The following is a 27256-nucleotide window of genomic DNA, read 5'->3' on the forward strand; positions in this document are numbered from 1 at the left end:
AAATATGGTAGCTTATCATTCAAGGCCCTTCACAATCTGATGCTAGGCCGCCTTACCATCTTTATCTCTCCTTTATGCCCTTTGTTGTTTGTTCTTCGTTCTCGAAGAGGACCATGATATTGGGAGGTGATGTCATGACTTGCAATGGATTGGATTTAAGTGAGGGAGGCCTGTGCAAAGTCACCAGCCTCAGTCTCTCCTCTGGAATCATTTGGATCCAGTGGCAAGACATACATCAGGAAGACTGAAGATGGCCCAGGATGCAGTGGGAGACATTGCCTTTTTAAGTTAATGCCCTTCACAGGACTCAAGTGAGGCAAAGAAAGGCCACTTTCACCTAGTCAAAAGTAAATAAATAAAGTTAGATAGATTGGGGTGGGTAGGATGGGGGGAGATCCTCAGGGTTTCTGGCCAAAAGGGGAACAATTATACTAAAACATCTATATAACTCACTTTCCTCACATCTGCCTTTACTCATAGAGTTCTGACTTCCTAAGTGCCTTCCCTACCTTGACAACTTCTTCCCTCCTTTGTCTATTCAGTTAAATTTCTATTCATCCTTTAAAGTCCATCTCAAATGCTGCCATCTCCTCTGTGAAGCTTTCCTTGATAGGAATTCATACCTGCTCAGTATCCCTGCCTTTGAGTGCCCCTCTCCCTCAGATTGGAGAGGGTAGAGGGTGGACATCAGATAATCTTCCCAAGATCCTCCATTGAAATCAGTTGCCCAGGGAAGAGACATCATAATTTCCTATCTGTCATCTAGACTTCATTCCCCTGAGCTAGGGACTCCCCCTGCTTTTCAGCTTTTTAAAAAATGAATTGTCTCCCATTTGACTGTGAGCTCTTTGAGGGCAGGGCCTCTCTTTTGCATTTATTTGTATCCCCAGCACTTAGCACAGTGCCCGAAACACAGTAGGTAGACCATTAATATTTACTGACAAACTGATCTCCCCACTCCCAGTCAGTAATCAGACTTTGTTTCTCATCTGTCTTGAATACTCATCATGTATTTTGTTGTTTGCCTATCATATTTTCCCACTAAACTATAATCTCCATGAGAGAGCAGGGACTTGTCTGAATTTTCTATATGGGGGGGGGGGACATCCTAACAGAGGCATTCAGAAGTAGAAAGGGCTTTTTCATCAGCTTCCAGAGGTTTAACCATCATCTCTGGGGCAGATAGTTCCCAAATCTCTATAGCTCAAGTCTCTCTCCTAAGAATCTCTCTAGTCTCATATCTCAAACTCAACATGCACAAAACAGAACCCATTACCTTTCCCCGCAAACCTACCCTTCTTCTGACCTTCTCTATGACTATCAAGTGTAACAATCCCCAGTCAACCAGATTTGCAAATTCAGGTCTTTCTCAAATCCTAACCCTCACTCATTCCACATATTCAATTGGTTATCAGATTTTGATATTTCTATTTTTGGGGGTGGGGCAATGAGGGTTAAGTGACTTGTCCAGGGTCACACAGCTAGTAAGTGTCAAGTGTCTGAGGTCAGATTTGAACTCAGGTCCTCCTGAATCCAGAGCCAGTGCTCTATCCACTGCACCACCTAGCTGCCCCAATATTTCTATTTTTATAACATCTTTTGTCTGTGTTCCAATCTCTCCATTCACACAACTGCTGCCCCAATTCAGATCCTTCTCTCCTGGAGTATTTCAATAACCTCCTAAATATTTCAAATATTTCCCAAATATTTGTCCACTCACATTGTCTTGAATAATTCTTCACTCATCCATGCTCCACACACCTACAAAGGTGATTTTTCCAGTGCAAATCTGACCTTGTCACTTTCCTACCCCCCAACACACACACACACACACACACACACACACACACACACACACACACACACACACACACACACACACACCCTCTCAGTAAAGTCTGGTGGTTCCCTATTTTAACACTGTAAACTCCATTTTGCATGGAAAGCTCTTTACAGCTGGTCCCCTTCCTGCCATTTCAGTGAGCTGCCTTCTAAGCTGGTCCTGTGGGCTGCTTACTTCCTTCTAATCACTGTGCGTGAGAATCCTTGACTTCCTTCAAGCCTCACCTCAAGAGCCACCTTCTGTAGTATTCCTCTGTACTCTGCCTCACCTTCCCTTCCTACCTGCCCCTACTAGGGGCAGTACTCTATGTGTATTTTGTATATCTCTGCCTCCTAGCTTTTCTGGCTTCCTTCAAAATCTCAGCTAAAGTCCTACCTTCTACAAGAAGCCTTTTCCAGTCTTTAATCTTAGTGTCTTCCCTCTAAGATTTGGCCCCCCTCCCAAGTTTCCTGTCTATATCTTGTTTGTACATACTTGTTTGCATATTTTCTCCCCCATCAGGCTGTGAACTCTTTGACAGCGGGGGGCCATAATTTTTGCATTTCTTTGTATCCCTGGTGCTTAGTTCAGTGACTTGTGAGTTGCAAAAGGTAAAAAGAGTGAATAATCCAGGAGTCTAGGAGTCCTGGGACTTCAGTCCATTTGGGTTTTCCAGTTGGTTCATCAGTAATGCCCCCAAGAAAAAAAAAATGACCTATGGGACCCAGAACATCAGTAACTGAGATAAGGATTCATCCTGTAGCAATGCCAGGTTTGGATGTCAGTGTGGAGGGACAAATGTAGAAACTGTACTGCTTGAGCTGAGCACGAGAGACAATTACTGGCACAGGACCTTGCATCATGGCATGCCTGCATCCAAGAAGGCGCTGTACTCTATGCACAAAGCAGAATTGCAGCAGTTCAGAAGAAATGTGAGATAAATTTAGAGCCATCTCCATTCCAAATGTTCATATTAACTATTCGTGCCTGACCTGTGGTAGAGCCTTCTAAGATAGTATTGGTCTGATCAACCACGGTTGGATACACTGTACCTTGACCCCAACGTAGTAATGTTATTTTGGTCTTCTTTGAGAATGCAGGACAATGACTAGCCAACCAAACAACTGTCTGAGCCTACTTTCCCCAGACATTGAGGTGACAGAGGGGAGAGTATATCCCTGTGGGATTGGGGCATTGACTATAGTTTTATTCTTGGTATATCTTTGAATTAAATATTTCTTTGTAAAAAGTAATCAATGTTGAAGAAGAAAAAAAATAGGAAAAGAAAAAAAGGGAAAAAGTAATCAGTGTTGTTAAATGGAACCAGGGCACTAGTCACTGATAGCTAATAGTATTGTGGGAGAGAACACACCAGGAATGGAGGCTTAAGCTGATGCAGTTAGAGAAGAGATACCCCTAATGCCACAGGGGAGCCCCTAGACCCTGAGGGAGAGAGATAGTAGCCTGACTTCGGAATAGAAGAGACTAATTACTCATTACATTGCAAGAGAAAGGGAGGGAAGGAGGGAAGGAGGGAGGGAGAGAGAGAGAGAGAGAGAGAGAGAGAGAGAGAGAGAGAGAGAGAGAGAGAGAGAGATGGAGCTAGTCATGTAGCTCATTTAAAGAAAAAATTTTTTTTAAATGGGGCAATGAGGGTTAAGTGACTTGCCCAAGGTCACACAGCTAGTAAGTGTCAAGTGTCTGAGGTCAGATTTGAACTCAGGTCCTCCTGAATCCAGGGCTGATGCTTCATCCACTGTGCCACCTTGCTGCCCCCCATGTAGCTCATTTTTATAGATCACAGTAGAGGCTACTAACAAGAGTCCACCTCCCTCCCTGAGTCCCAATCAGTTCACCATCTTAAAGGCAGTCCCTGTTACAGGATTTATCTTGTATTATTTAACCCAGATTGATTATAACAGGCTATCTACGCATGCTCCAAGGCACTTCCAGAGACTTCTTATATGCCTCTGGGACCAGAAAGCCTCTGCTCTGTAATTTGTGGTTAATTGGGGAACTCATTTGCAGTTGGAAAAAAGTTGCCGTCACTAACTACTTGTGTTGTATGTAAGCTTTCTGGGCCTCGGTTTCCAAATCTGTACAACGGTTGCTTAGATCGCTAGGGTTCCTCTCAGTTCTAAATCCAAAGAGTTCTATGAACTTTTATAGAATAAACCTGTAATCTCACTTCCTTTTTTGGGCTGGGAGAGACGACCTCTAAGGCCAGACTCCTTTCAGCTTTAATTACTGTAAATCTATTTCTTTTGGGGGAAGGGGCGGAGGTTGGGGATAATCCTGGAAGACTGTACGGAGGAGGTGGCTCCTTGAAGGGAGGGCAGGATTTTGGCAGGCAGAGCTGGTGGCGGGCACGGCCTAGGGAAATGCCCGGAGGCCAGCAGGGCGGGAAGAGAGCAGGAAGCGTAAAGCTTGGCCCCGGGTTGTAAGGCGTTGAATGCCAGCATCCTTTCGAATCCATCCCGTCCCATGGGGGCAGAGAAGAGCGTGGGCCCAGCCGCAGGAGGAAGGGGAAGGACGGAGGAGGCGACGGACCATCTGTCTTGGCAGCCCCTCGAGAAGTGACCACTTCCAAGCAACGGGCCTGTCATCGGGACAGCATCCAGGGAGCCGCCCCGCCCGCTCGACTGACGCAATTGCCACCTGGTTCCGGACCCACAGGGGAGGGGCCCGCCTCCTTCCAGGACGTCCAACCCCATTGGGCCACCCCGAGGGAGTGACGTGTGGGCGCCCCGCCCGCTCGCGCCCCGCAGCCCCTCTCAGGGCCGGCCCCGTCGCCGTGGCGCTCCCGGCGCTGACGTGTCCGCCCGTGGGCGTGGCCTCCAGGCCCCGCCTCGCCCCGCCCCCGCCAGGCCGAACCACTGTGCGCTGGCAGACGGGGGCGGGCTCGCCGGAGGCTCGCCCCGGGCTATAAAAGAGGGGCTGCGCCGGACGCTTGGAGCGGTCCAGCAGAGGGACGGAGAGCGAGACTCTTATCAGCCAGAGGTGAGCGACTGCCCTGCTGCCCCCCCGGCTTCCCTCCGTGAGGGGGTGGGCTCCATCGCGCACGCGCATAACCCCTCCTCCTCCAAGCCCATGCCCAGACCTCGGTGCACAGACACACACGCATCGTCCACGCGGGCTCGTCCACGCAGATGGACACGCGTGCGCCCGGATACCCTGCCACCCTCCCTTTCCCTCGCCAGTTAAGCGGGTTGGACTGCTGGGCATGGGGTGGGCAAGTGGGGTCCCAGGGAGAAGGATGTCAAGGGACGAGGGCCAAGGAATAAGCACGAATTAAGCGCTAACTGTATGTCAGGCAAGGGCAGTACCAAGATCTCCTTTTGATCCTGGGGACTGGGAAAGGTCAGGGGACGCTTTGGGTGATGAGGGCTTGCCTGAACGCACCAATGACATAAAGGGTTTGGGGGGGGGATTAGAAGTGGAAATTGGGCGGGGGGAAGGGGGTGGTCAAGATGACCACACTTGAGGCCGGGGTGGACATTGGGGGCCAGGGGACTTCTGATGGGGATGCCTCTGGTAGGTGGGTAGGGGAGCCTAGCCGGGGAGGGGGGTGAGCAACTGATTTCTTCATTTAAAAAAAAAGCTATCCTGGAGGGAGGCAGGGAGTAGTTGTTAATGCTGTTTTTAGGGCGAAGTCTGGGCTATGGAGGAATCTTTTTAGAATTAAAGGGAGGGAGTCGTGCATCCTGGACATGTGGGTTTGCTGCTTTTGTATCAGGTTTGGGGCCAAAGCCGTGGCAAGCCTGTCAAAAGTTTATAGGGAATTCGGTGAATGAGACACTAATGGTATTTGACCGATTTTTATAGGTATATGATTACATAGTACCTCCAAATTAAGGAAGTCCCAGTGAGATTTATTGTGTATTTTGGGGGTGGGGTGAAGACTGTCGAGTTGGAAGAAATTGAATGTAATTGTCCAAGTGTTCTCTATTAGTCATTTGGCTCGTTTAGCAGTGACCAAGAAATGCTTCCTAGAATATGTTGCCAAGCATTTACAGGATCAAGTATCCTTGTCAGTTCTCCAGCAAAAGTTTTCAAAGCAATAAGGGCCTTTACCTTAGCAAATGATTGCCCAAGAGAACTTTGACCCATTTTCATATTTAATGTTATTTACCCCCTTTGTCTTTTTTGACAAATTTTGAAAATCTAAACACTTAATTGTATGTTGGGGGTGTTGGTGATTATTTAATAATCACATACCACTTCTAAAGGGAAATGACTTTATAACGCTTTCTTCTAAAGGAATCAACTACTTGAACCCCCAATGAGAGACAACTATTGATTGGAAGTTGTCACAACAAGTTTTTTATTTGTAACAAGTGTTGTAACAAATATATTGTAAACAAATACAATATTAACAAGAGACTTCCTTTTCATTTGCCAGTTGGTGACTCTTTTTCTAAGCCTTTGCTTGAGGATAGCGTTAGGGAGGAGTTACTCTTTTCTCCCTTAATTGGATGTATCTGACATTGTCCATTGACCATTTGGCTTTGGCAACCACTGGAACCAAAGGAAGGTGAAATTTCACAGATTAAAAATAGACATTAGGAAAAAAAAGACATTAGGCTTCTTGACTGTATCAGATCCTGTTATGATTTTCAGAAAAGCGTCATATTTGTTTTTAATCTAAAAATCAGAATTCTAGAAATCAGAGTTGCAAAAGGTTTCTTTTGATGGAGGTGCATCAGAAACTTTTTAGAAAGAGTACTCAATTTGAAATAAGAAGACCTTGTTCTTATTCTAGCACTGGGCACAGATTATCTATATGACCTTGCTGAAAGTTACTTATTTGTAGCCATACCACTATGAATGTATCCATTCTCATATGATCTTAGAAGCCAAGCAGAATAGAGGTCCTGATTAATACTTGGCCCTCTTAGGGCCTCAGTTTCCTTATCTGTAAGAAGAGGAGCTATGGCTAGAGTTCAGTAATCCCTTCTAGCCCTAGTTTGACTTATATCTATCTTCTGCATCATCCCCAAAGTAATTATCCAAAATCTGATTTTAGGAGAGTACTTTATACAGGCCCCAAATTTCCCAGACTAGCTCTCCTATTTGTTGCTGTTTGTTGCTGAATACTCATGTCTTAATGGGATTGACAGGGGTTCCTGAATGGAAAGGGAGAAGGGAATAAAGATTTCTATAGTGCCTACTGTGTGCCAGGCATTGTGCTAAAGCTTGCTGGAAATGGAAAGACTAGTTGTCCTGTGTTTGTGAGTCCAATGATATAATAGCTGTCTCTTAAGAATAAACTGAAATCTGTCATTCCAACAATATGGGAATTCCTGCATCTTTTTTCACAGAATCACAGAATTTCAGAGTTGGAAGGGAGCTCGATGATCATTCAGTCAAACAATACCTGAACAAGAATCCTTTCTGACAAGCCTTTGAAGACCTCTAGTGAGGGGAAATTTGCTGATTCCATTTTTGTACAGTCACAATTCAGTTTTTCCTCATATCCATCCTAAATTTCACTCTTTACAACTTGTGTCTGTCATTCTTTGTTCTACCCACTGGGCCAGAAGAATAAATCCAATCCCTGTCTCACATTGTAGAGAGAGCTAGCATGTCTTCTCTTTCCTCACTTCCTCCCAAGTAATCTATTCTCCAAGCTGAACCTTCTGTGAACCTTTGAACTAAGCCTCAACATGGCAGGAACTTCCTTAACCATCCTCCATTTTTCCTCCTGAACGGGCCCAGCTTGTCAGTTGACTTTCTGAAACATACCCACACTAAAAGCTTGTACTCTTTGTCCATGACAGTCCATGAGAAGGGACCTTTCCTTTTTCTTCGATGCCAGGCTTCTCTTGCATTTGGGTTTTCCCCCTTCACCTTCCTTTCATCTTCTTGACCGTACAGAAATCAGACTCACGACGAAAGACACTGCATTCTTGGCCGTTGTCTGCATTACTTCTGGCACCTGATCGCATGCCCTCCTCCACCTCCTCCAAGACACTGTACCAGGAGGAGGAGTAGGCATCCTTCATCATCCTATGACTCTTCATTTTCATGGAGCTCCTTGAAAAAGCCCTAGGGATGATAATAACATGTCTCTAGTAGTGCTTTGCATATGGCTTCCAGTTGTTCTTCCACTTCTGACCTTATCACCAAACTGAAGCTGCCCTTTTGGAGTTTCCCAGGGGTCTCTTAATCCTATGACCCTTTGTCATCCAACATTTTTGGCTTCTCTGCAGTATTTAACCCTGGTTAATCTCTTCTTCTTTGGTGTTTGGGACCTTGCTTTATTTTGACTCTACTTCTCAATCTTGCTGAGACTCAACATCCATATGCATACCCAGATATGTCAGAATGCCCCAGGGTGGAACTAGAACCTCTCTCCCTCTCTCCCCCCTCTCTCTCTCCTCCCTCTCTCCCTCTCCCCCTGTATATATATATGTGTGTGTGTGTGTGTGTGTGTGTGTGTGTGTGTGTGTGTGTGTGTGTGTATATGTAATGTATGTATATATTGGTGATTTCATTACCTGACATAATTCTATGTAGATGATTCTCAGACCCATAGAGCCAATTTTTATTCTGAATTCCAGTCTGATATCATAACCTGTTGGGTATCTCTACCTCAATGTTCTACAGGCATCTCAAACTCATCATCTCTAAAATGGAACTGGTTATTTCCCTTTCCCTGCTCCCCCACCCCCAACTCTTCTAACCTTCCCTTTTTCTGTTAAGGGCGCCTCCCTGCTTTTAGTGACCTCTCCCACCCTTCATATCTTCAATATATATATATATATATATATATATATATATAAAATCAGTTGTTAAGGCTTGTCGACTCTTGAATATGTTCCATTTTTTCTTCTAGTTTGAGGCTCTCATCACCCCTTCCTGGACTATTACAATAGCTTCCTCTTTGGAGTCTTAGCTTTTGGTCTTTCTCTTCTTTAATCTGTCTTCCTACTTGGCAGAATAATCTCCTTCAAACACAGGGTTGATTAGGCCACTCCTTTGCTTAATAACCTTCCATGGTTCCCTGTTGCCCAAAGGATAAACTATATACTCTTCAGTTTAGCATTAAAATCTTTCACAGTTTGGCTCTAGCCTGCTTTCCCAAGCTTATTTCACATAACTCTCCAAATGCTTTTTGTTCTATCCAAATCGTGCAACTTATGGTTCCCTGAATTTGGCTTTCCATCACCCATGCCCAGAGCTTATCTTTCTTTAAGATTGAATTCCGGGGCAGCTAGGTGGCCCAGTGGATAGAGCACCAGCCTTGGAGTCAGGAGTACCTGAGTTCAAATCCGGCCTCAGACAAGTAACACTTACTAGCTGTGTGACCCTGGGCAAGTCACTTAACCCCAATTGCCTCATTAAAAAAAAAAAAAGATTGAATTCCTTTGCCATCTGCTACAATTAGCCTTTTCTAATTGTTAGGATGAGTTTCTCCAACTGCCTCAAGTTATTGTGTTTATTGCTAGCAAAAACAAACAAACAAAAAACCAAGAAGTTCCTGCCCACAGGAGGCTTGTATTCAATTAGGGAGATTCAAACAAGTAAACAGCTAACTGTCATTCTTTTAATCTACTAGTCCAGTAACTCTGTCCCAAAAAGAAAGAAATGATGTTAATTGAACATGACCTGTGCTTAATGAAATTTTTTGACTTGTTAAAATTATTTATTTAATATTTTACTTTTTCCCCAATTGCATGTAAAATTTTTTTAACATTCATTTAAAATTTTTTTGAGTTCTAAATTCTCTCCCTCCCTCCTTCCCCTCTCTCTTCATTGAGAAGGCAAGCAGTTTGATATAGGTGGTATACATGTGCAGTCATGCAAAACATATTTCCATATTAGTCATTCTATGAAAGAAAACAACAAAAAAACCCCAAGAAAAATAAAATTAAAAAGAAGTATACTTTGATCTGTATTCAAACTTCATCTGTTCTCTTTCTGAAGATGGACAGCATTTTTCATAGTAAGTCAGTGGAATTATCAGGTCATTGTATTTCTGAGAATAATTAAGTGATTCACAGTTGATCAGCTTACAATATTGTTGCTATTGTATACATTGATCTTCTGGTTCTTCACATTTTGTTTCATGTCAATTCATATAAGTTTTTTTTTTTTTTTTTTGGTGAGGCAATTGTGGTTAAGTGACTTGCCCAGGGTCACACAGCTAGTAAGTGTCAAGTATCTGAGGTCAGATTTGAACTCAGGTCCTCCTGAACCCAAGGCCTGTGCTGTATCCACTGCGCCACCTAGCTGCCCCCAATTCAAATAAGTTTTGCCAGGTTTTTCTGAAACCATCCCATTCATCATTTCTTAGAGCACAGTTGTGTTCCATTATAATCATATACCACAAGTTGTTCAACCATTCCCCAATTAACCGACATCCCCTCAATTTCCAATTCTTTGCCACCACTAAAAGAGCTGCTATAAATATTTTTTCTACTAAAAGGCCCTTTTCCTTTTTATTTTTTAAAAATCCTTTTGGGATACAGATCTAGTAGTGCTATTGGATTTTGTGTGATCATTACCTTTTCTAGATATTCTCTTTATACTCTCATACTTCAAAAATATGTTTGAAGAATTTGCCAGAAGGTTTAGTGTGCAGGCCCCATCCTCCATTAAAAATATCATGACATTTTCCTATCTCTAGTTCTATGCTACTTGGTAATACATTCTGCTTGTTCTTTCAGTAATTTAGAATGTAACTAATCATTGAACCATAGATTCAGAGCTGAAAGAGACTTTAGAGGTCATTGAGTTTTAGGGTGATGATCATGAGACCCATAAAAAGTCAATAGTTTTCCCAAGGTTTCACATATAAAGTGGCAAGGAAAGATTTTAAACTTAGGCCCTTTGGCCTTAAAGCCCTCAGTTTCCATTGTAGTTTCCATTCTTTGGGTTGGGTAACTTGAATTCATCACAGGTAATTAGGTACTCTAAGTATCGCTTTACTTATCTAGGATGTCAACTCATATGAGCCATTTTCGTTTCATTCTTTCCAGTTCAGAGATCATCATGGCAGAGAAAACAAATAAAATATGCGTTGATCAGTTTTGCCTTCTCTGTCAGTCATTATTCTTCCCTTTTTCTGATCCACTTCTTTGACTTGTTTTAACTTAAAACAGCTTTCCTTGTCATCCTTAGCTTTCATCACCACCCTCACTTTATTCTCACTCAGCTCTAGCACTCCAGACACTTTTGCTTGTGACTGGGCCATGCCATAACTGTTCGTTTCCATCTTTTCCACATGCCTTGTTAAAAATTTAAGTTGGCTGGTGTGTACCTTTTGTATTTTGCATCTATATCCCTTTTTTCCTTCCTCAAAGGAACTGTTTTTCTTTGTATCTTCAGATTTTCATTCTCGAGAGCTTCTCATTCCTCCAGGGCTGACTCTCCATTTGGAATTCTAGTAGAGGAACACCTATTTTTCTTCTGAATCCTTTGGAACTTTCAGAATTTGGGGTGCATGTCAAATTATGCCTGGCTTTCCTGTCTTCTGTTACAAATTATAAGAAGGGCCATATCCTTCAAGGTTTCCATCCTTTAGATGCAAACAGCCTGTTTGAAGAATCAGAGCCAGAAAATAACTTCCTTTTGGATGTTTTTCCATCTCTTGAAGGAGGAAATTATCTTTGTCAAGTCCACAATTATTTTGCTTTTGGCAGAGAAAGGACTACTGTCGTTGTCCAAATGATTGGCATCTCTTATCTATATGTACAGAAATATTTAGAGCAGCTCTTTTTTGTTGCATCAGAGAACTGGAAAGTAAGGGGGTGCCCAAGAATTTGGGTATGACTGAGCCGAATATGGTATGTGAATGTAACAAAGTACTATTAGGCCCTAACAAATGAAGGGACAATTCCAGAGAAATCTGAGTAGACTCATATGAAGGGATGCAGAGTAAACAGAACCAGTAGAGAGTAACAACATTGTAAAGACAAACAATTTTGAAAGACTTAATAACTCTGATCAGTGCACTCACCAGCCACAATGCCCTAGCAATATTGCTGCAGACTGGTTACTTCCTGACAGGGATGGGCACAACATGCAGAATGAGCCATATTTTTGGATATGGCTAATGGGAGAACACATTTTTTTATTTTGCGTATTTGTAAGGAGGGTTTCCTTTTTCCATCGAGGAGAGAGATGGAGGGAGAAGAGAAAATATATTTTGTTAATTGAAAAAAAGAATTGCAGTTTCTCCTTACTCCCATATCACACCTTTGGAGACTTGTGATTTATTTTCCTATCTCCTCTTCCATTTCCTTCTTCTGTCCTGATGATCTCTGATGATCTGATGATAAAACTGCTTTTGTTTTTCCTAACACTGATATTCACCTAGATGCCCTCTCCATCTTTATTCTCTCTTATTTAAGGATTTTTTTTCATGAGTTTGTCTTTTACTACATAAGCTTACTTAAACCCTGCCCCCTTAAAGAAAAATCTATCCTGTTTGCTTTGAATAAGGTATATCCTTCCAGAGCCTGACCCTAGGTCAGGTCCTCATTGTTTCTCTTCCCCTTCTTTTATTCCTTATTTCTAGCCCTTCACAGCCTGTAAAAGAATCTTCTGGGGCAGCTAGTTGGTGCAGTGGATAGATTGCTGGCCCTGGATTCAGGAGGACCTGAGTTCAAATCCAGCCTCAGACACTAAACATTTAACTAGCTGTGTGACCCTGGGCAAGTCACTTAACCCCAATTGCCTCACTTAAAAAAAAAAAAGACACAGGTGTGAGGTATGAAATACACACTACTTAGCCCGGCATTGAAAGCCATCCACACTCTGGCTCCTCCCCACTCTTCCAAATTCCAGCTACAGTAGACTGCTCCATATTCTGAGAAGCCCACAGGGCACTCCCTGTGCACTCTTAGAAGCTCTCCCCAAGGCCTGCCCTACAGGCTCTTCTCACCACTATCTCAAAGAAGGCTTGTTTTCCTTCCAGGCACAGCTCTGGTGTCACCCCTTCCATTCTACCTTCCCCAGGGCCCTTCAGGTATCTGGGTTAGGGTTTATCACAAGTCACTTTCATTTTTACCTAGCTATCAAGGATCTTAGTTTATTATCAATTGGAAACACATGCAGTACTGATAGTGGCAATTATACCTCTTGTCACTGGTAACCAGAGTCATTTTGTTTTGTGATCATATTTCTAGTACGTGCTGGTTGATTCTATCTCCATAGCATATGCAAAATTCCCCACTGAATTCTTTCTTGTGACAAAAGCAGTTAAGGGGGCAGCTAGGTGGCACAATGGATAAAGCACTGGCCCTGGATTCAGGAGGACCTGAGTTCAAATCCAGCCCCAGACACTAGCTGTGTGACCCTGGGCAAGTCACTTAACCCCCATTGCCCTGCAAAAAACAAAACAAAACAAAAAAACAGTTAAGCACAGACATTCAATTCAGGGACTGTACCTGGCCACATATGCAGGATTCCAACCCAGTAGCTTGGATGTTTTGTTATGTTTGCTGGAAACTTTGGTGGTTTTTTCAATTACTACATTCTTAATTGAAGGAAATTAGGGAGGTCAGTGAAAACAAAGCTGCAATTTTTTTTCCTATCCGAGTTCACAGTCCTTCCTTCCCCCTCCCCCAACCTTGAAATCTATCCATGACACCCTGATTTAGCTCACCCTACCACTTCTGCAGGTAAGGATACTGAGGTATAGCAAACAAAGTGACTTGCTCAAGGTCCTACGAGCATTAAGTAGAAGATACACTTCCATAGGCATCTGCTTTGTTTCCAATTCTTTTGCAAACACAAAAAGTGCAGCTATAATATATTTTGGTGTAAATGGAAACTTTGTTCCTATATGTGGCCTTCATGGGGCTATAGACTTAATAGTGGAATCTCTGGGTCAAAGGATATTGGACATTTTAGTGACTTTATTTGCATAATTTAAAACTGCCTTCCAAAATGATCATACTGATTCATGCCTCTCTCAACAATACACAAATGTGCCGATTTTCCTGGTATTCTTCCAGTTTTGGTGATTATCGTCTTTTTGGCATCTTTGACAATTTGCAGAGCGTACAGTGAGCTTCAAGGTTATTTAGATTTGCATTTCTCCAATTATTAGTGGTTTGGAGCATTCCTAAATATAAATTTTAATAGTGTGCAGTTCTTTTGAAAGCTGTTCATATTCTTTAACTATTTATCCATTGGGGAATGCTACATTGTTTCACTATTTTTCTTTCATCCTATAGCTTTTTAGTTTAGTTATGACCTCTGTACAAAATGTATGGTGTTTGAAAGATGGAAGATGTGTTTTTTTAAACAGCAGTTATTTACCTTTTAATAGAAAAAAAAAGCTCAAATCTTGCAGATGAAACTTATAAGTATTGTTAATGATTCTTCTCTTTCATCCTCACAGTTACAGCTGTTAACAGCCTTTTTATTACGAGACTTGGAAACTGAAACATTATGAATGTGAATGACCTCAAGTGTAGGTTGTCCGTGGTTGGGCAGGATCACCTACTACAGTTCTGGGATGAGTTGGAAGAAGCCCAGCAGACGGAACTTTATGAAGAACTACAAGCTATTGATTTTGAGGAGCTGAACTGCTTTTTTCAAAAGGCCATTGAAGGATTTAATCAGTCCTCTTCTCAGGAGAAGGTAGATGAACGGATGGAGCCTGTACCTCGAGAAGTGTTAGGCAGTGCCACAAGAGACCAAGAGCAGATTCAACACTGGGAAAGGGAAGGTATTTAACATATTATCAACTCTTCCAAGACTGGCACTTAAGATTTAATAGAGCTACTAAAAGCAGCCTAAATAGAATAAATGAAGTAGATCTATTCTGACTCTGATACTGGCTTAATGTTTATATTTTTGAGAGACAAATTGCCTTTTTATTCTTCTGTTGTAAATTCTATTAATGTAACTACTCCTGGGAGGCACCACTGGACTTCAGTACAGAAGGACCTGGGTTCAAATCCTCCTTCTAACATTTAGTAGCTGTGTGCTCCTTGGGAAGTTTCTTAACCTTTGTTTTTCTCAGGTCATGCTGTAGGACTTAGCTTCTTAGATTTCCCACAATGAGAATTTCTCATGATGACAAAATCATAATTCCTTATGTATAATCCTAATGCTTTTTAGAAAAGGTACAATGTAGCCCAAATGTCCAGAGAAATCCATTTAGTTCTTTCATACCAGACATGCTGTGGTGCTTATAAGATCAGCTGGCCTCTTGGGTGGCATCAGAAGATTTAATTTTGGTGCTTGTGTATTTTATTATCTGTCTCTTCTTTTTGTTTTTTCTGATAATTGTTCTGCCTGGTTGTCTTTCCTCTTTTGGGTAGCGTGAGCTTTAATATAGAGATGAGCAAAAGCCATACCTTACGGCAGTGATGTCAAACTCAAATTAAAACAGGGGCCAGAGGTTATTTATATTCTAATAGGAAAAGATACTGAGTCTTGCAGATGAAACTTGTAATTATGTAATAATTCTTCTCTTTCATCTTTAGATTTGGAATATATATACACATATATAGACACATTTTACATATTATATGTTTTATCTATATACAGATATCCTTACATAATCCATGAGAATCCCTGCATTTGTGTATTGACTTAGAAAACTGTATATCAATGTTATTTATATTCTATTGTTTATAAATTTTGTTAAATCTTTTCCAATTCCATCTTTTTTTTTTTTTTTGTGGGGCAATGAAGGTTAAGTGTCTTGCCCAGGGTCACACAGCTAGTAAGTGTCAAGTGTCTGAGGCCGGATTTGAACTCAGGTACTCCTGAATCCAGGGCTGGTGCTTTATCCACTGTGCCACCTAGCTGCCCTTCCAATTCCATCTTAACCTGGCTCATGTGACACTAAAGAGTGTTGTGGGCCTCCCACTGGCAGTGTGTTTGACACCTCTGCCTTTGAGCCTTGGAATAGCTGGTATCACCTTTGATGATGCTTGGGGCTCTCTCACTAAGGTGTGAAACAATAGCTTCCAAATAGCTGCTTCAGATGTCCTCTAGTGATACCCAGTCTTAGACTCTATGGGCTCTTCTTGACACATGTTGATTTTTAAAAGGACCATTTCCTTTAGGCAAGAGCTACCCAGCATGTTCCCCACCCCTATTGAAAATATCTTGTGGTAATAAGACTTCACAGTTTGTAAATCATTCATTTCCTCACCTGATTCTCACCACACTCCTGCTGTGACCATTTTATAGATGTGAGGAAAGTGAAACTCGGAGAATTTGTGGCTCACCCAAGGTCTCCCAGCTGTGAAGTGCCGGGAGTAGAATTCAAATCCAGATCTTCTGACTACAAGTCATTGTTTTTTATGGGACATCACATTGCCCCTGCCTCTCAGTTGTGGCTGCCTCTACTTCTTCTTGGATCTTATGTTGGTGATTTAAAGGGATCACTTGCCTCAAAGCCCAGCTATGACATCAGGCGGATGCTAGAATTTTTCAGTAGCAATATGTGTCTCATGCTCCAATCTAGCCAGTCTCCCTGGAACAAAATGATGTTGCTCTCTGTAGGAACTAAAAGCAGCCTCTAATTTGGTCTTATCATCAAAAACTGAAGTGGAAAATGAATGGAATGCCCAAGCCTCAGGATGTCCTGATGGGAGAAGCAGGGAGTGTTTGGTGTGGTGTCCTTTTCACATTCTCATGTTAGAAATCTGAGGGCAATGTACAACTTTGTGTTATACCAGGAACAGCTCAAGCCTACTGTTGGCACAGAACCAGGGCATGATATAATATTCACTTAATAGTTTCAAGGCCTGGGTGGGGGTGATCAGTTTTATAATTGTCCATATATTTTTGTGTTCACTTAAACTACTGGGTGTTTGAAAGTAGGCTTTTACAAACAGTGTCATGCAGTAAATTTTTAAAGGGAAAGAAAGTTGCTTATATGAGGATTGAAAGAAGATTTCATAGATATGTTTCTTTAAAAAAATTTTAGTGCATTTTTAATAAATAGCAAATGTTTATAGTGGTGTCAGTTTGAAAGTAGTGTAGAAGTATATACAATCTCTTTGTTTTAGGCTTAGGAGTTTTTGTCTTTCATTTATAAATATGATTAATTAAGAAATAGGCAAGGACTTTTTCTTTTTTGTATTCACATTTTTAAATTTTACTATTTATTTTTAACATTCCTTGCTTTTAAACTTTTGAGTTCTAGATTGCATGCTTTCATCCCATGTCTCCTCCACCCACTGAAGTAGCAAACAATATGATATCAATTATACATGTAAAATCATACAAAACATTTCCACATTAGCCACATTGCAAACAAAGCAAAACAACAAGAGAATGAGAAAGTTATGCTTTAATTTGCACTCAAAGAGTTCATCAGTTCTCTCTCTGGAGGTGGGTGGCATTTTTTCATCATGAGTCCTTTGGAATTGTCTTGCATCATTATATTGATCAGAGCAGCCATGTCTTTCACAGTTGATCCTCATTACAACTTTGCTGTTGCTGTGCATAAGATCTCCTGGTTGTTCTCATGTCACTTTGCATCAGTTCATATAGGTTTGCCAATTTTTTTTTCTGAAACCACTCCCTCATCATTTCCTATAGCATAGTAGTACTTCATTACAATCATATGCCACAACTTGTTTAGCCATTCCCAAACTAATGGACATCCCCTCAATTTCCAATTCTTTGTCACCACAAAAGAGCTTCTATGAATATTTTTGTACATATAGGTCCTTTTCCTTTTTCTTTGATTTCTTTGGGATACAGACCTAGTGGTTATATTGCTAGGTCAAAGGGTGTGTATGCAGAGTTTTATAATCCTTTGGGCAAAGTTCCAGATTATTCTCCAGAATGGTTAGACCAGTTCACTATTATAGCAACAATTCATTAATGTGCCTGTTTTCCCCAACCCCTCCAGAATTAGTCATTTCTGATAGGTGGAGGTGACACCTCAGAGTTGTTTTAATTTGCCTTTCTCTAATCAATAGTTATTTCAGTCATGTCCAACCCTTTGTGACCTCATTTGGGGTTTTCTTGGTAAAGATACTGGAGTGGTTTTCCATTTATTTCTCCAGCTCATTTTATAGATGAGGACTCTGAGGGAAACTGGGTTGTCACTTGACCAGGATCATACAGCTAGTAAGTAAGTGTCTGAGGCCAGATTTAGAACATTTTTTCATGATCGTAGATAACTTTGATTTCTTCTTCAGAAAAATGACTGTTTATATCCCTTGAACATTTATCAAATGGAGAATGGCTCTTATTTTTATAAATTTGTCTCAGTTCCCTATTTACTTGGGAAATGAGGCCTTTCAGAGGAAACTTACTGTAAAATTTTTGAATATAATTTCATTGTTTTTTGTACCCTTTAGCAAAATGTAGTTTCCCTGATTATCTCTTTCAGTTAGGTCTCTTTGCTTTTGCTTTGTCTAGGATAATGTTTGCTACCCCTTCCTTTTTTTTTTTTTTTAACTTTAGCTGAAGCATAATAGATTCTGCTCCATCCCCTTGTTTGAACTCTGTATGTCTTTCTGTTTCAGATGTGTCTCTTTGTTCACAATATATTGTTGGATTCTAGTTTCTAATCTATTCTGCTATCCACTTCTGTTTTATGGGTGAGCTCATGCCATTCACATTCACAATTATGATTATTAACTTTGTACTTACCTCCATCCAATTTTCTTGTTTCTCTTTCTCTCTTTTTATGCTGACCCTCCTCAAAAGTCTGTTTTCTTTCTGATCACTGCTTCCCTTAATCTGCCCTCCCTGTTATTATTGCCCCTCCCCCCATATCTTTTTATCTCCTCCTATTTCTCTGTGAAGTAAGATAGAGTTCTATATACAACCAAAGGTGTCTGTATATTATTCTCTCTTTGAACCAATTCTGATGAGAGTGAGGTTCAAGCATTACCTGCCACCACCCCCTCACCTCATTTCCCCCACCACTATTAAAGCACTTCCTTGGGTGCCTCTTTTATGAGAGACAATTTACTCCATTCTACCTCTTCCTTTACCCTTCTCTCAGTGCCTCCCTCTTTCTCACCTCTTCATCTCTTTTGAGAGCCTCCCAGTATCATCAATTTACACCTGTGTTCTGTCTATGTACATTCCTTCTAACTGCCCTAATAGTGATAAAATTCTTAGGAGTGACATGTATTATCTTCCTATATAGGAATGTTAGCTTAACTCTGTTGAGTCCCTTATGATTACTCTTTCATGTTTACCTTAGTGTGTTTCTCTTGAGTCTTGTGTTTGAATATAAGGTTTTCTATTCAGGTGTGGCCTTTTCATCAGAGATACTTAAACAACCTCTATTTCATTAAATGTGTATTTTTTCCCCTGAAGGATTATACTCATGGGCAAGGACTTCTTAACAGTATCATAATGTTTCTTCTGCATGATTATACTGAGAGTTACATTCCTGACCATGACCGGGTCTCAGGCAGATGTGTTAAGAGCAGTAATTTTTTTTTTTTGAGAGGGGGTAAGGTACACCTGCAAGGTTGCATGACTGCTGCTAATCCCCAAATTAGAAAATTATTCATTACTAATGACCAACAGTTTTCTCTATGTTTGAGGTCTTTTTTTGTATTCATTAACTCAAACAATCAAGTTTGATATGGAACATGTTATTCAGAAAAGGAGCCTGAAACTCCCCTTATGAGACTGAAAACATGAAATGTAATTAGCAGACTAGGGAGAGTGAATATTTCACATGAGAGAAGAGACTTAAGATACTGAGAAAATATTTATATAGGAAATACTTTCAACTATAAAATAACCCCCCCCCCAAATCTTAGATACCTCCTCCTAGTTTCTCTTTTGGATTTAATTCTTTCCTTTTCTGGTTGGATAGCTTTTGATCCCAACTTCCTCATCTCAGGTTGCTGAGAAATAAAATTAAAAGCCTCCAGCTATCTCAGTACACTACTGGCACTAGTTTTCAAACTAATGTCCAAGTCTGTGTGTGTTTGAGGAAATATAGTCTGAGCAGGAAGTTATTCAGGAAGTATTTGACCTTGGGATCATCATTAGAACTACTCTTAGCACTGTTTGCCATAGAAGTTTTCAGGAAAAATGCCCAGCTGCTGGATTGCCTGTGATGGTGGCTCATAAGTGGAGAGATATGTATGTCCCCACACTGGGAGTATCCTACCTTAGTTTGGTGTTTCCTACTAAGATTGAGACCATAGTATTTGGCCTTTCTTGATGAGTGAGAAAATTGATAGGAGTGAAAGAAAAAGACAACATTGTATCTCTCGATTTTTTAATTCTAAGAAACCATAGCAGTTTATACTTATAGCACTTTCAGGTTTATAAAAAGGCTTCTTGCTAGAAGATACTGGTTTTCTGATACCATTATGGTATTGGTCATGCCTTAGGGTGGTACCTGTGGGGACCTGAGGTAGGAAGAGTAAGAGGTGGTGGTGATTGGTGACTGTGCTGTAGAAGGATAGTGGCTCCGAAAACCCAGACATTAGTTAGAGAACTTTGTGGTGCATGGATCATAGTAAGTATTCAATTTATTAAACAACTTTTGAAGAGATCTTGAAGAATCATGAAGGGCTGAAAAGCAGGAACAGCTCAGGAAAGTTGATTATGACACAGGAGGAAGGATAACTCAAGGAGATTTATGTAAACTAAAGGAGCCAGAGTCACATTTTGGGTAACTATAAGGAGATCATTTTCAGCATAAGTTGAAGTGCATCTAGATCCCAGGGAGAATAGACCTGTAAAAATATTCTAATAGGATTTATTAAAGGAGCTATATTCCTGCCAGCCAGATCTCACTAAGAATTACCTCAATTGCTTCTAGATGGGAAATGCACCTTTTTTTTTTTTAAGACCCATGGAGATGCTCTAGATCTTGTTTTCTCAGTGATAAGGGAACCTGACGGATAATTGGCTTAGACTGAGAGTAGAAGTAAGAGTGATCTAGCAAGGAATACCAGAATGCCCCAAGAATTGGGCTTCTCAGAAGAGGCAGCCAATCTGAGATAGGGAGACTCTCCACTAATGAAATCACAGATCTAGATTAAAAAAAATTAGGGAGCCATAGTTGGCAGCAGATAGTGTCTTTTAGCATAGCATGACCATTTAGAGTACATATTGGGGACCATAAGGCTCCACGTCTATTCATCCCTATTGTTTGTATCTCATAGGAACAGCTTGATTGAATAAAGTGCAGGATAGCCTTACACTAGAAATACAAGTTTTTCCTTTTTGTTTTTTATTTTGTTCAGGATCTTGCTGGTTGCTTTGTTTGTTTGTTTGTTTTGGCTTCAGCAAGCAAAGCTCCTCAGGATGAGGAAACATTTTAAATCTTCTTTAATTTCCTGTTATGGTTTGTAGGTTGGTTTTGTTTTCAAAATCCTTTTTTAGTTACTAAGTTAATTGGGGATTTTTCAAGCTTAAATCTCAGCTGGCTTTTCAAGTAAACCAAAAAGCCAATATTTGACTTTTTTTTTTAAGGTTAGGAAGGAAGTGTTTCTTTTCTGTGAGGAAAAAGTCAATGTTTAAAGGAACATATCTGTTTAAAGGAACATTTCTTCTACGACTGAGGAATTTAGATTGTGTAGGCTTTTATTGGTAGGTATAACGTTTGGTTTCTCACATCACTTGAGAAAGCTAGGGAAATTCTGGAGAGGGACAGGACTTCTCTCTGAGAGACAAAGCTGGAGAAGTAAGATTTCTTCCTGGAGAAGAAAGGGGAAAAGATAGCTACAGCCTGAGGCAAAAAGAAGCTTTTCACAGTCCCCAAACTAAATTACATTTAAGTAAGAGGAGAGTAAGTCCCTCTAGAACCAAGGATGGATTTTAAAGGAGACAAGATTAAGAACACTTAACAATTAGGTAAAAGAACTGTAGGAAAGCAGTCTGTCAGAAATTAGATTTAGATCAGCACCTTACACCATATGCTAAATTAAACTCCCAATGGATAGATGACATATATAAAAAGTCACGTAATAAATAAAGTAGAGGAGCAAGGAAGAAATTACCTTTCCAAATTAAGGATAAGGAAAAAGTTCATGATTAAATGAAGGATACAGAGGATCACAGAAGGTAAAATGGACATTTTTCATTATTAGAAATTTAAAAGGTTTTTCAGAAACAAATCGAATACAGCTATAATTAGAAGAGAAACACTTAACTGGGGGGGGGAAGTCTTTGCTTCAGGTTTCTCCAAAATAGGAGAAATCTCATCTCCAAGATTAGTAAGAAGTTAATTCAAATTTATAAGAATAAGAACCATTTCTATCCCTGATACTGCCCTGCTAATCCTCAGCCCTGGATTATTCCCAACATGTACTGCATACACTCTGACTTTCTGTTGTCAAATGAAGCTGGAGAAAAATCATATAATCATGTATACTGTATCTACTACAAATTCATGTTACAATTTCAACTGGGCTCTCACTACAGCAAGGCATTTTTTTACATCTCCCTAATTGACCTATTTACCACCATTCTGAAGCTTTTCATCCCTTCACAAACCTTTCATACCTCCTCTCTCTCCCTTCTCTCATCTGAGAATCTTGCCTCATTTTTCACTGAAAAGTTTGCGGACATTTGCTAAAAGCTTCCATCTCCTAGATTGTTTCTGCTATTCTTTCCACCTTCACCTCTGTCACATGATATGGTGGCTCTTCTTGCCAGGGCAAACGATTCTAGATGCACAAGTGAACCATTCTATCCTGTCTTCTCTAGCAGATTGCTGCCTCTGTTATCCCATCTCACTTATCTTTGATGGCTTCCCTACTGCCTATAAAAACATGCCCTTGTTCCACATTCTCAAACAAACCCCAAACTCTCACCTGAATCATCCATCCTCAGTATTTATCATTCCATGTCTCACCTCCCTCTTGTGGCTAAACTACTTGAAAAGGTCATTGGAAATAGGTGCCTCCACTTCCTTTCCTCTGTAACGATTGGAATGACGCCACCTGAAGACTTCCATTCCACGACTACACCTAGAGGACATCTGAGAAAAGACTTTCAGAGACTTTAAATGAACAGTTTTGATTTGTTGTTTTTTTTTCTCTTTCTGTTATAATATACACCATCTGTAACATGTATTCTCTGCAGAGGCCCTCCCTTTGCAAGACTAATGTCAAAGCGTCGGTTCATGAGGACAAAAAAATAAATCGCCCCTCTGGACAAAACTTTCCTCTCTTCCTTTTCTATATTGTTGTTCACATATTATTAGTTAGCAATAGTTATTATATTGTTTTTACTGTTCCGTCAAGGAAACATTTTGTTTCTTGAGGAACAACAGGGGGGACTGTAACGATTGGAATGACGCCACCTGCTGGATACTTACTGTAGAAGAGTTCTGCCCATGAAGCGAAGGTCTTTGAGGGCAAGACCAGGAGTCTTTTCTTTGGCGGGGAGGAAGTGACGCAGACTAGTGGGAGGAGGAAGGAAGAGACTGGCACTGACTCTGGGGCTCTTTCCTCTGGACTCTGGCAGAGAAGGGAGCTAGAAATGTGCTCTCCCTTTAATAGATAGGAATCTAGGCCTTTCTCTCTCTCTTTATCAAATTCTTATTCTCCTTAATAAATGCTTAAAAGTCTAACTCTTGCTGAAGCTTATAATTGATTGGCGACCACTCATTAGATATTTTAGACAGACTAGCAAGAATTTTAGCCCTTAACACCTCTCATTGTCTTTTTAACTCTCTACACTCTGGCTTCTAGCCTCATCATTCAACCAAAACTGCTTTCTTCAAAATATGATCTTTTCTTTCTTTTCTTTTCTTTTTCTTTTCGGTGAGGCAATTTGGGTTAAGTGATTTGTCCAGGGTCACACAGCTAGTAAGTGTCAAGTGTCTGAGACCGAATTTGAACTCAGGTCCTCCTGAATCCAGTGCCAGCACTTTATCCACTGCACCACCTAGCTTCCCTCAAAATATGATCTCTTAATTGCCAAATCAAATGACCTTTTCTCAGTCTTCATCCTTCTTGATCTCTTTGCAGCTCTTAACACTGTTGATCACCTTCTCTTCCTTAGTATTCTCTTCTCTCTAGGTTTTTGTGATGCCACTCTCTTCTGGTTCTTTTTCTAGCTGTCTGACTGCTTCTCAGTCTCCTTTGCTAGATCATTATCCAGGTCATGCCAGTTAATTGCGGGTGTCTCACAGGCTTCTGACCTGAACCCTCTTTTCTTCTTCCTCTGTCCTATTTCACTCAGTAATCTTGTCTCCCAGGAATTCAATTATAGTCTCTATGCTAATGATTCTCAGCTCTGCTCATCCAACCCTACCCTTTACTAACTTCCAGTCTAGCATTTCCAGCTTCTCATTGGCACCTCAAATTGAATGTTCCATAGATATCATATACATAACATGATGCAAATTGTGTTCATCTTTCCTCCCAAACCCTCCCTCCTTCTTATTTCTCTGTGGCTGTTGATAGTACCATCATCCTCACAGTCACTCATATTCTCACCCTTGGTGTCACTCTTAACTCCTCCTTCTCCCTCCTTTCATCATGTCCAGCCTATTGCCATTTTACCTTTGTAGCATCTCTTTTATATTCCTCTTTCTCTCTTCTCACACTGCCATAACGCTGGTGTAGGTCTTCATCACTTCACACCTGGACCACTGTAGTAGCCTGCCAGTTGGCCTGATTGCTTTAAAACTCTCCCTACTCCATTTCATCTTTTTTTTTTGGGGGGGGGGGCGAGGCAATGACTTGCCCAGGGACACACAGCTAGTAAGTGTCAAATGTCTGAGGCTGGATTTGAACTTAGGTCCTTCTGAATCCAGGGCTGGTGTTTTATCCACCTCATTACTCCATCTTATCCTTAGCTCTCAGACTGATTTTCCTAAAGCACAGGTCTGAATAGGTCACTGGTGCTTGCACTCAGTAGACTTCACTGGCTCCCTATCACTTCCAGGATCAAATACAAAGTGCTTTGGCATTCAGAGCCCCTCAAAGCCTGTCCCTCCCTTCTCCCCACCTTTCCATTTTTCTTATACCTTACAACCCCCCATCATAGCCTGGGATCCAGTGACTCTGGCCTCCTTGCAGATCCTTGCACAGAACACTCCTCCTTAAAACCAAGCACTTCCACTGACGTCCCCTTGTACTGGAACACTATCTCCTGGCTTCCCTGGCTTCCTTCAAGTCCCAGCTATAAGCTCACTTTCTACAGGAAACCTTTCCAGATCCCCTTTCATTTTAGTGACTTCCCTCTGCTGATTATCCCCCACATTTTAACCTGTCTATAGCTTGTTTGCCTATTTTCTCCCTCATTAGACTCTGAGCTCTTTGAGATCAGGGTATTTTTTGCCTTTTGTTGTATCCCTAGGGTCACACAATGCGTGGAACATAATAGGTGCTTAATGAATGTTTATTGACTGAGTGAATGATTCTCCAGTTGCTAAAAAGAGTATGGATAGAAAATCCTGAAGGGAAGAAATCAGTTTGGTAGAATTGACCCAAAAAAGGAAGATGACAAATGTTGGAAAGGCTACAGGAAACTAGACACATTAATGCATTGTTGGTAGAGCTGTTAATTGTGTTAATTGGTTGATCCATTCTGGAAAGCAGTTTGGAACCATGCCCCCAAAGTTATTAAACTGGGTATACCCTTTTGCCCAGCTATATCACTACTACGTCTGTACACCAGAGAGATCAAAGAAAGAGGAAAAGGCCATTTATGCACATAAAATTATTTATAGCAGTTCTTTTTGAACAATCAAAGAACTAGAAAGTTAGAGGGTGCCCAAGAATTGGGGAATGACAATACAAAATATGATGTATGAACATCCCAAGCATTCTTAATCTTAGTGCCCAACCCACAAAATTTTCCTACTTTTCCCTGTACATTTCTTATTTGTACATAGTGGTTTTCATGGTATCTCTCCCCCATTTAGACTGTGAGCTCCTCAAGAACAGGGACTGGTTTTTTACCTTTCTCTATGTCTCTAGCACTTAGCATCATGCCTAGCACACAGTAGGCACTTACTAAATGTTCATTGGCATGGCTTGTCTTGTGCTTCAAAAAGTGATGAAAAGGGTGGTTTCAAAGAAAGCGAGGAAGAATTGTATGAATGAATTTAGAGTGAAGTGAGCAGAACCAGGAGAACAGTATGTAATTGTAACAATATTGTCAAAACAAATGATTTTGAAAGGCTTAAGAATTCTGATCAATGCATTGACCAACTATGACTCCAGAGGACCAGCGATGAAGAATGCTACCCACCTTCTAACAAAAGCAATGAACTCAAAATATAGAATGAAACATCCAGTTTTGGAAAAGGCCAGAGTGTGGATTTTTTTTTTTACTTGATTGTGCATTTTTGTTACAAGGATTTTCTTTTTCTTTCTCAGTGGTGATGGGGAGGTGGGAGGGAGAGAAAATAAATGAAAATAGGAAGTATGTCGTGCTTTAAGCATGGCTTCTCTTTTAGCTTAATGACTTTAGTTAAGAAAAGCTTGTAAGTATGACTCCATGCTGATTCCTAGTCATTCATACCTTAAAGCTAGAAATCATGCAACTGGGACCCTATTGTCACCTGTGTATGTGTGTTGGGTATGGGAACAGTTGTGTAGCCAGACAACTTTGTGACTAGTCAGTATTAATCCATTTCCCCCCCTCTCTTCTAGGTCTTCTTCAGATTTCCAAAAACAAAGTAGCAGTTCTTCTCCTGGCTGGTGGTCAGGGCACGAGACTTGGTGTGTCATATCCCAAAGGAATGTATGATGTGGGTTTACCATCACATAAAACTCTCTTCCAGATCCAAGCTGAGCGCATTTTAAAACTACAACAGTTAGTTGAAAAGCATCATGGCAACCAGTGCATCATTCCTTGGTAAAAAGGCCTTTGGTTACCATTTCCTTATAGAGATTGGTTTGTGATATTCAAAATGCATATAGTAATCAGATATTTTGATTGATATTACCAGGAGAAGGGGCATTGTGGTAACCTTATTTACCATTTACATTAACATCTGTATTCAGATAGTTCACCATATATATACATATATATATATGTATATATGTATATATGTATATATGTATATATGTATATGTGTGTATATATATATATATGTGTATATATATATATATATATATATTTTTTTTTTTGGTGAGGCAATTGGGGTTAAGTGACTTGCCACACAACCAGTAAATGTCAAATGTCTGAGGTTGGATTTGAACTCAGGTCCTCCTGAATCCAGGGCTGGTGCTCTATCCACTGTGCCACCTAGCTGCCCCACACCAGACATATTTCACAAGTCATTGTGGCTTCAAAGAGTGAAATGCGTATGTGTTTTTTGAACACCCTACCTAGAGTGAGGAATAAGAAAGAAAGTCTGTTATGTCATAAGAGTAATAGGGATGGAGTAGAGATCAGCTATACTGAATAAATGTAACTTCTAAATCTGAAAGTTTATATTACTCCCCTAAGAGTTTGCATTGTGATAGGCAAAGATAATATCTGAAAATTTAGATTTATAAAATGTGATAAATTAAAGTGGGCTTTAGGTTAATGAATCTAAAAGATTAT

At 40.7% G+C, this 27256-nt stretch overlaps 1 protein-coding gene across 4 annotated transcripts in view; it reads left to right on the forward strand.

The window, feature by feature from the left end:
• Positions 1-4679: 4679 nt before the first annotated feature.
• Positions 4680-27256, forward strand: part of UAP1 (UDP-N-acetylglucosamine pyrophosphorylase 1) — a 51555-nt gene continuing 28978 nt past the window's right edge. For 2 of the 4 annotated variants that reach the window (XM_043962814.1, XM_043962818.1), the window contains exons 1-3: positions 4680-4822; positions 14178-14507; positions 26356-26560. In XM_043962814.1, coding sequence (XP_043818749.1) covers positions 14228-14507; positions 26356-26560 — 485 coding nt within the window. In that variant the 5' untranslated portion in view covers positions 4680-4822; positions 14178-14227. Of the gene's footprint in view, positions 4823-4936; positions 5127-14177; positions 14508-26355; positions 26561-27256 lie in introns of those variants that run through there. The other 2 variants (XM_043962817.1, XM_043962816.1) reach the window with 2 other exon arrangements.

Source organism: Dromiciops gliroides, chromosome 4 (assembly GCF_019393635.1).
Source record: "Dromiciops gliroides isolate mDroGli1 chromosome 4, mDroGli1.pri, whole genome shotgun sequence".
Classification (NCBI taxonomy): Eukaryota; Metazoa; Chordata; class Mammalia; order Microbiotheria; family Microbiotheriidae; genus Dromiciops; species Dromiciops gliroides.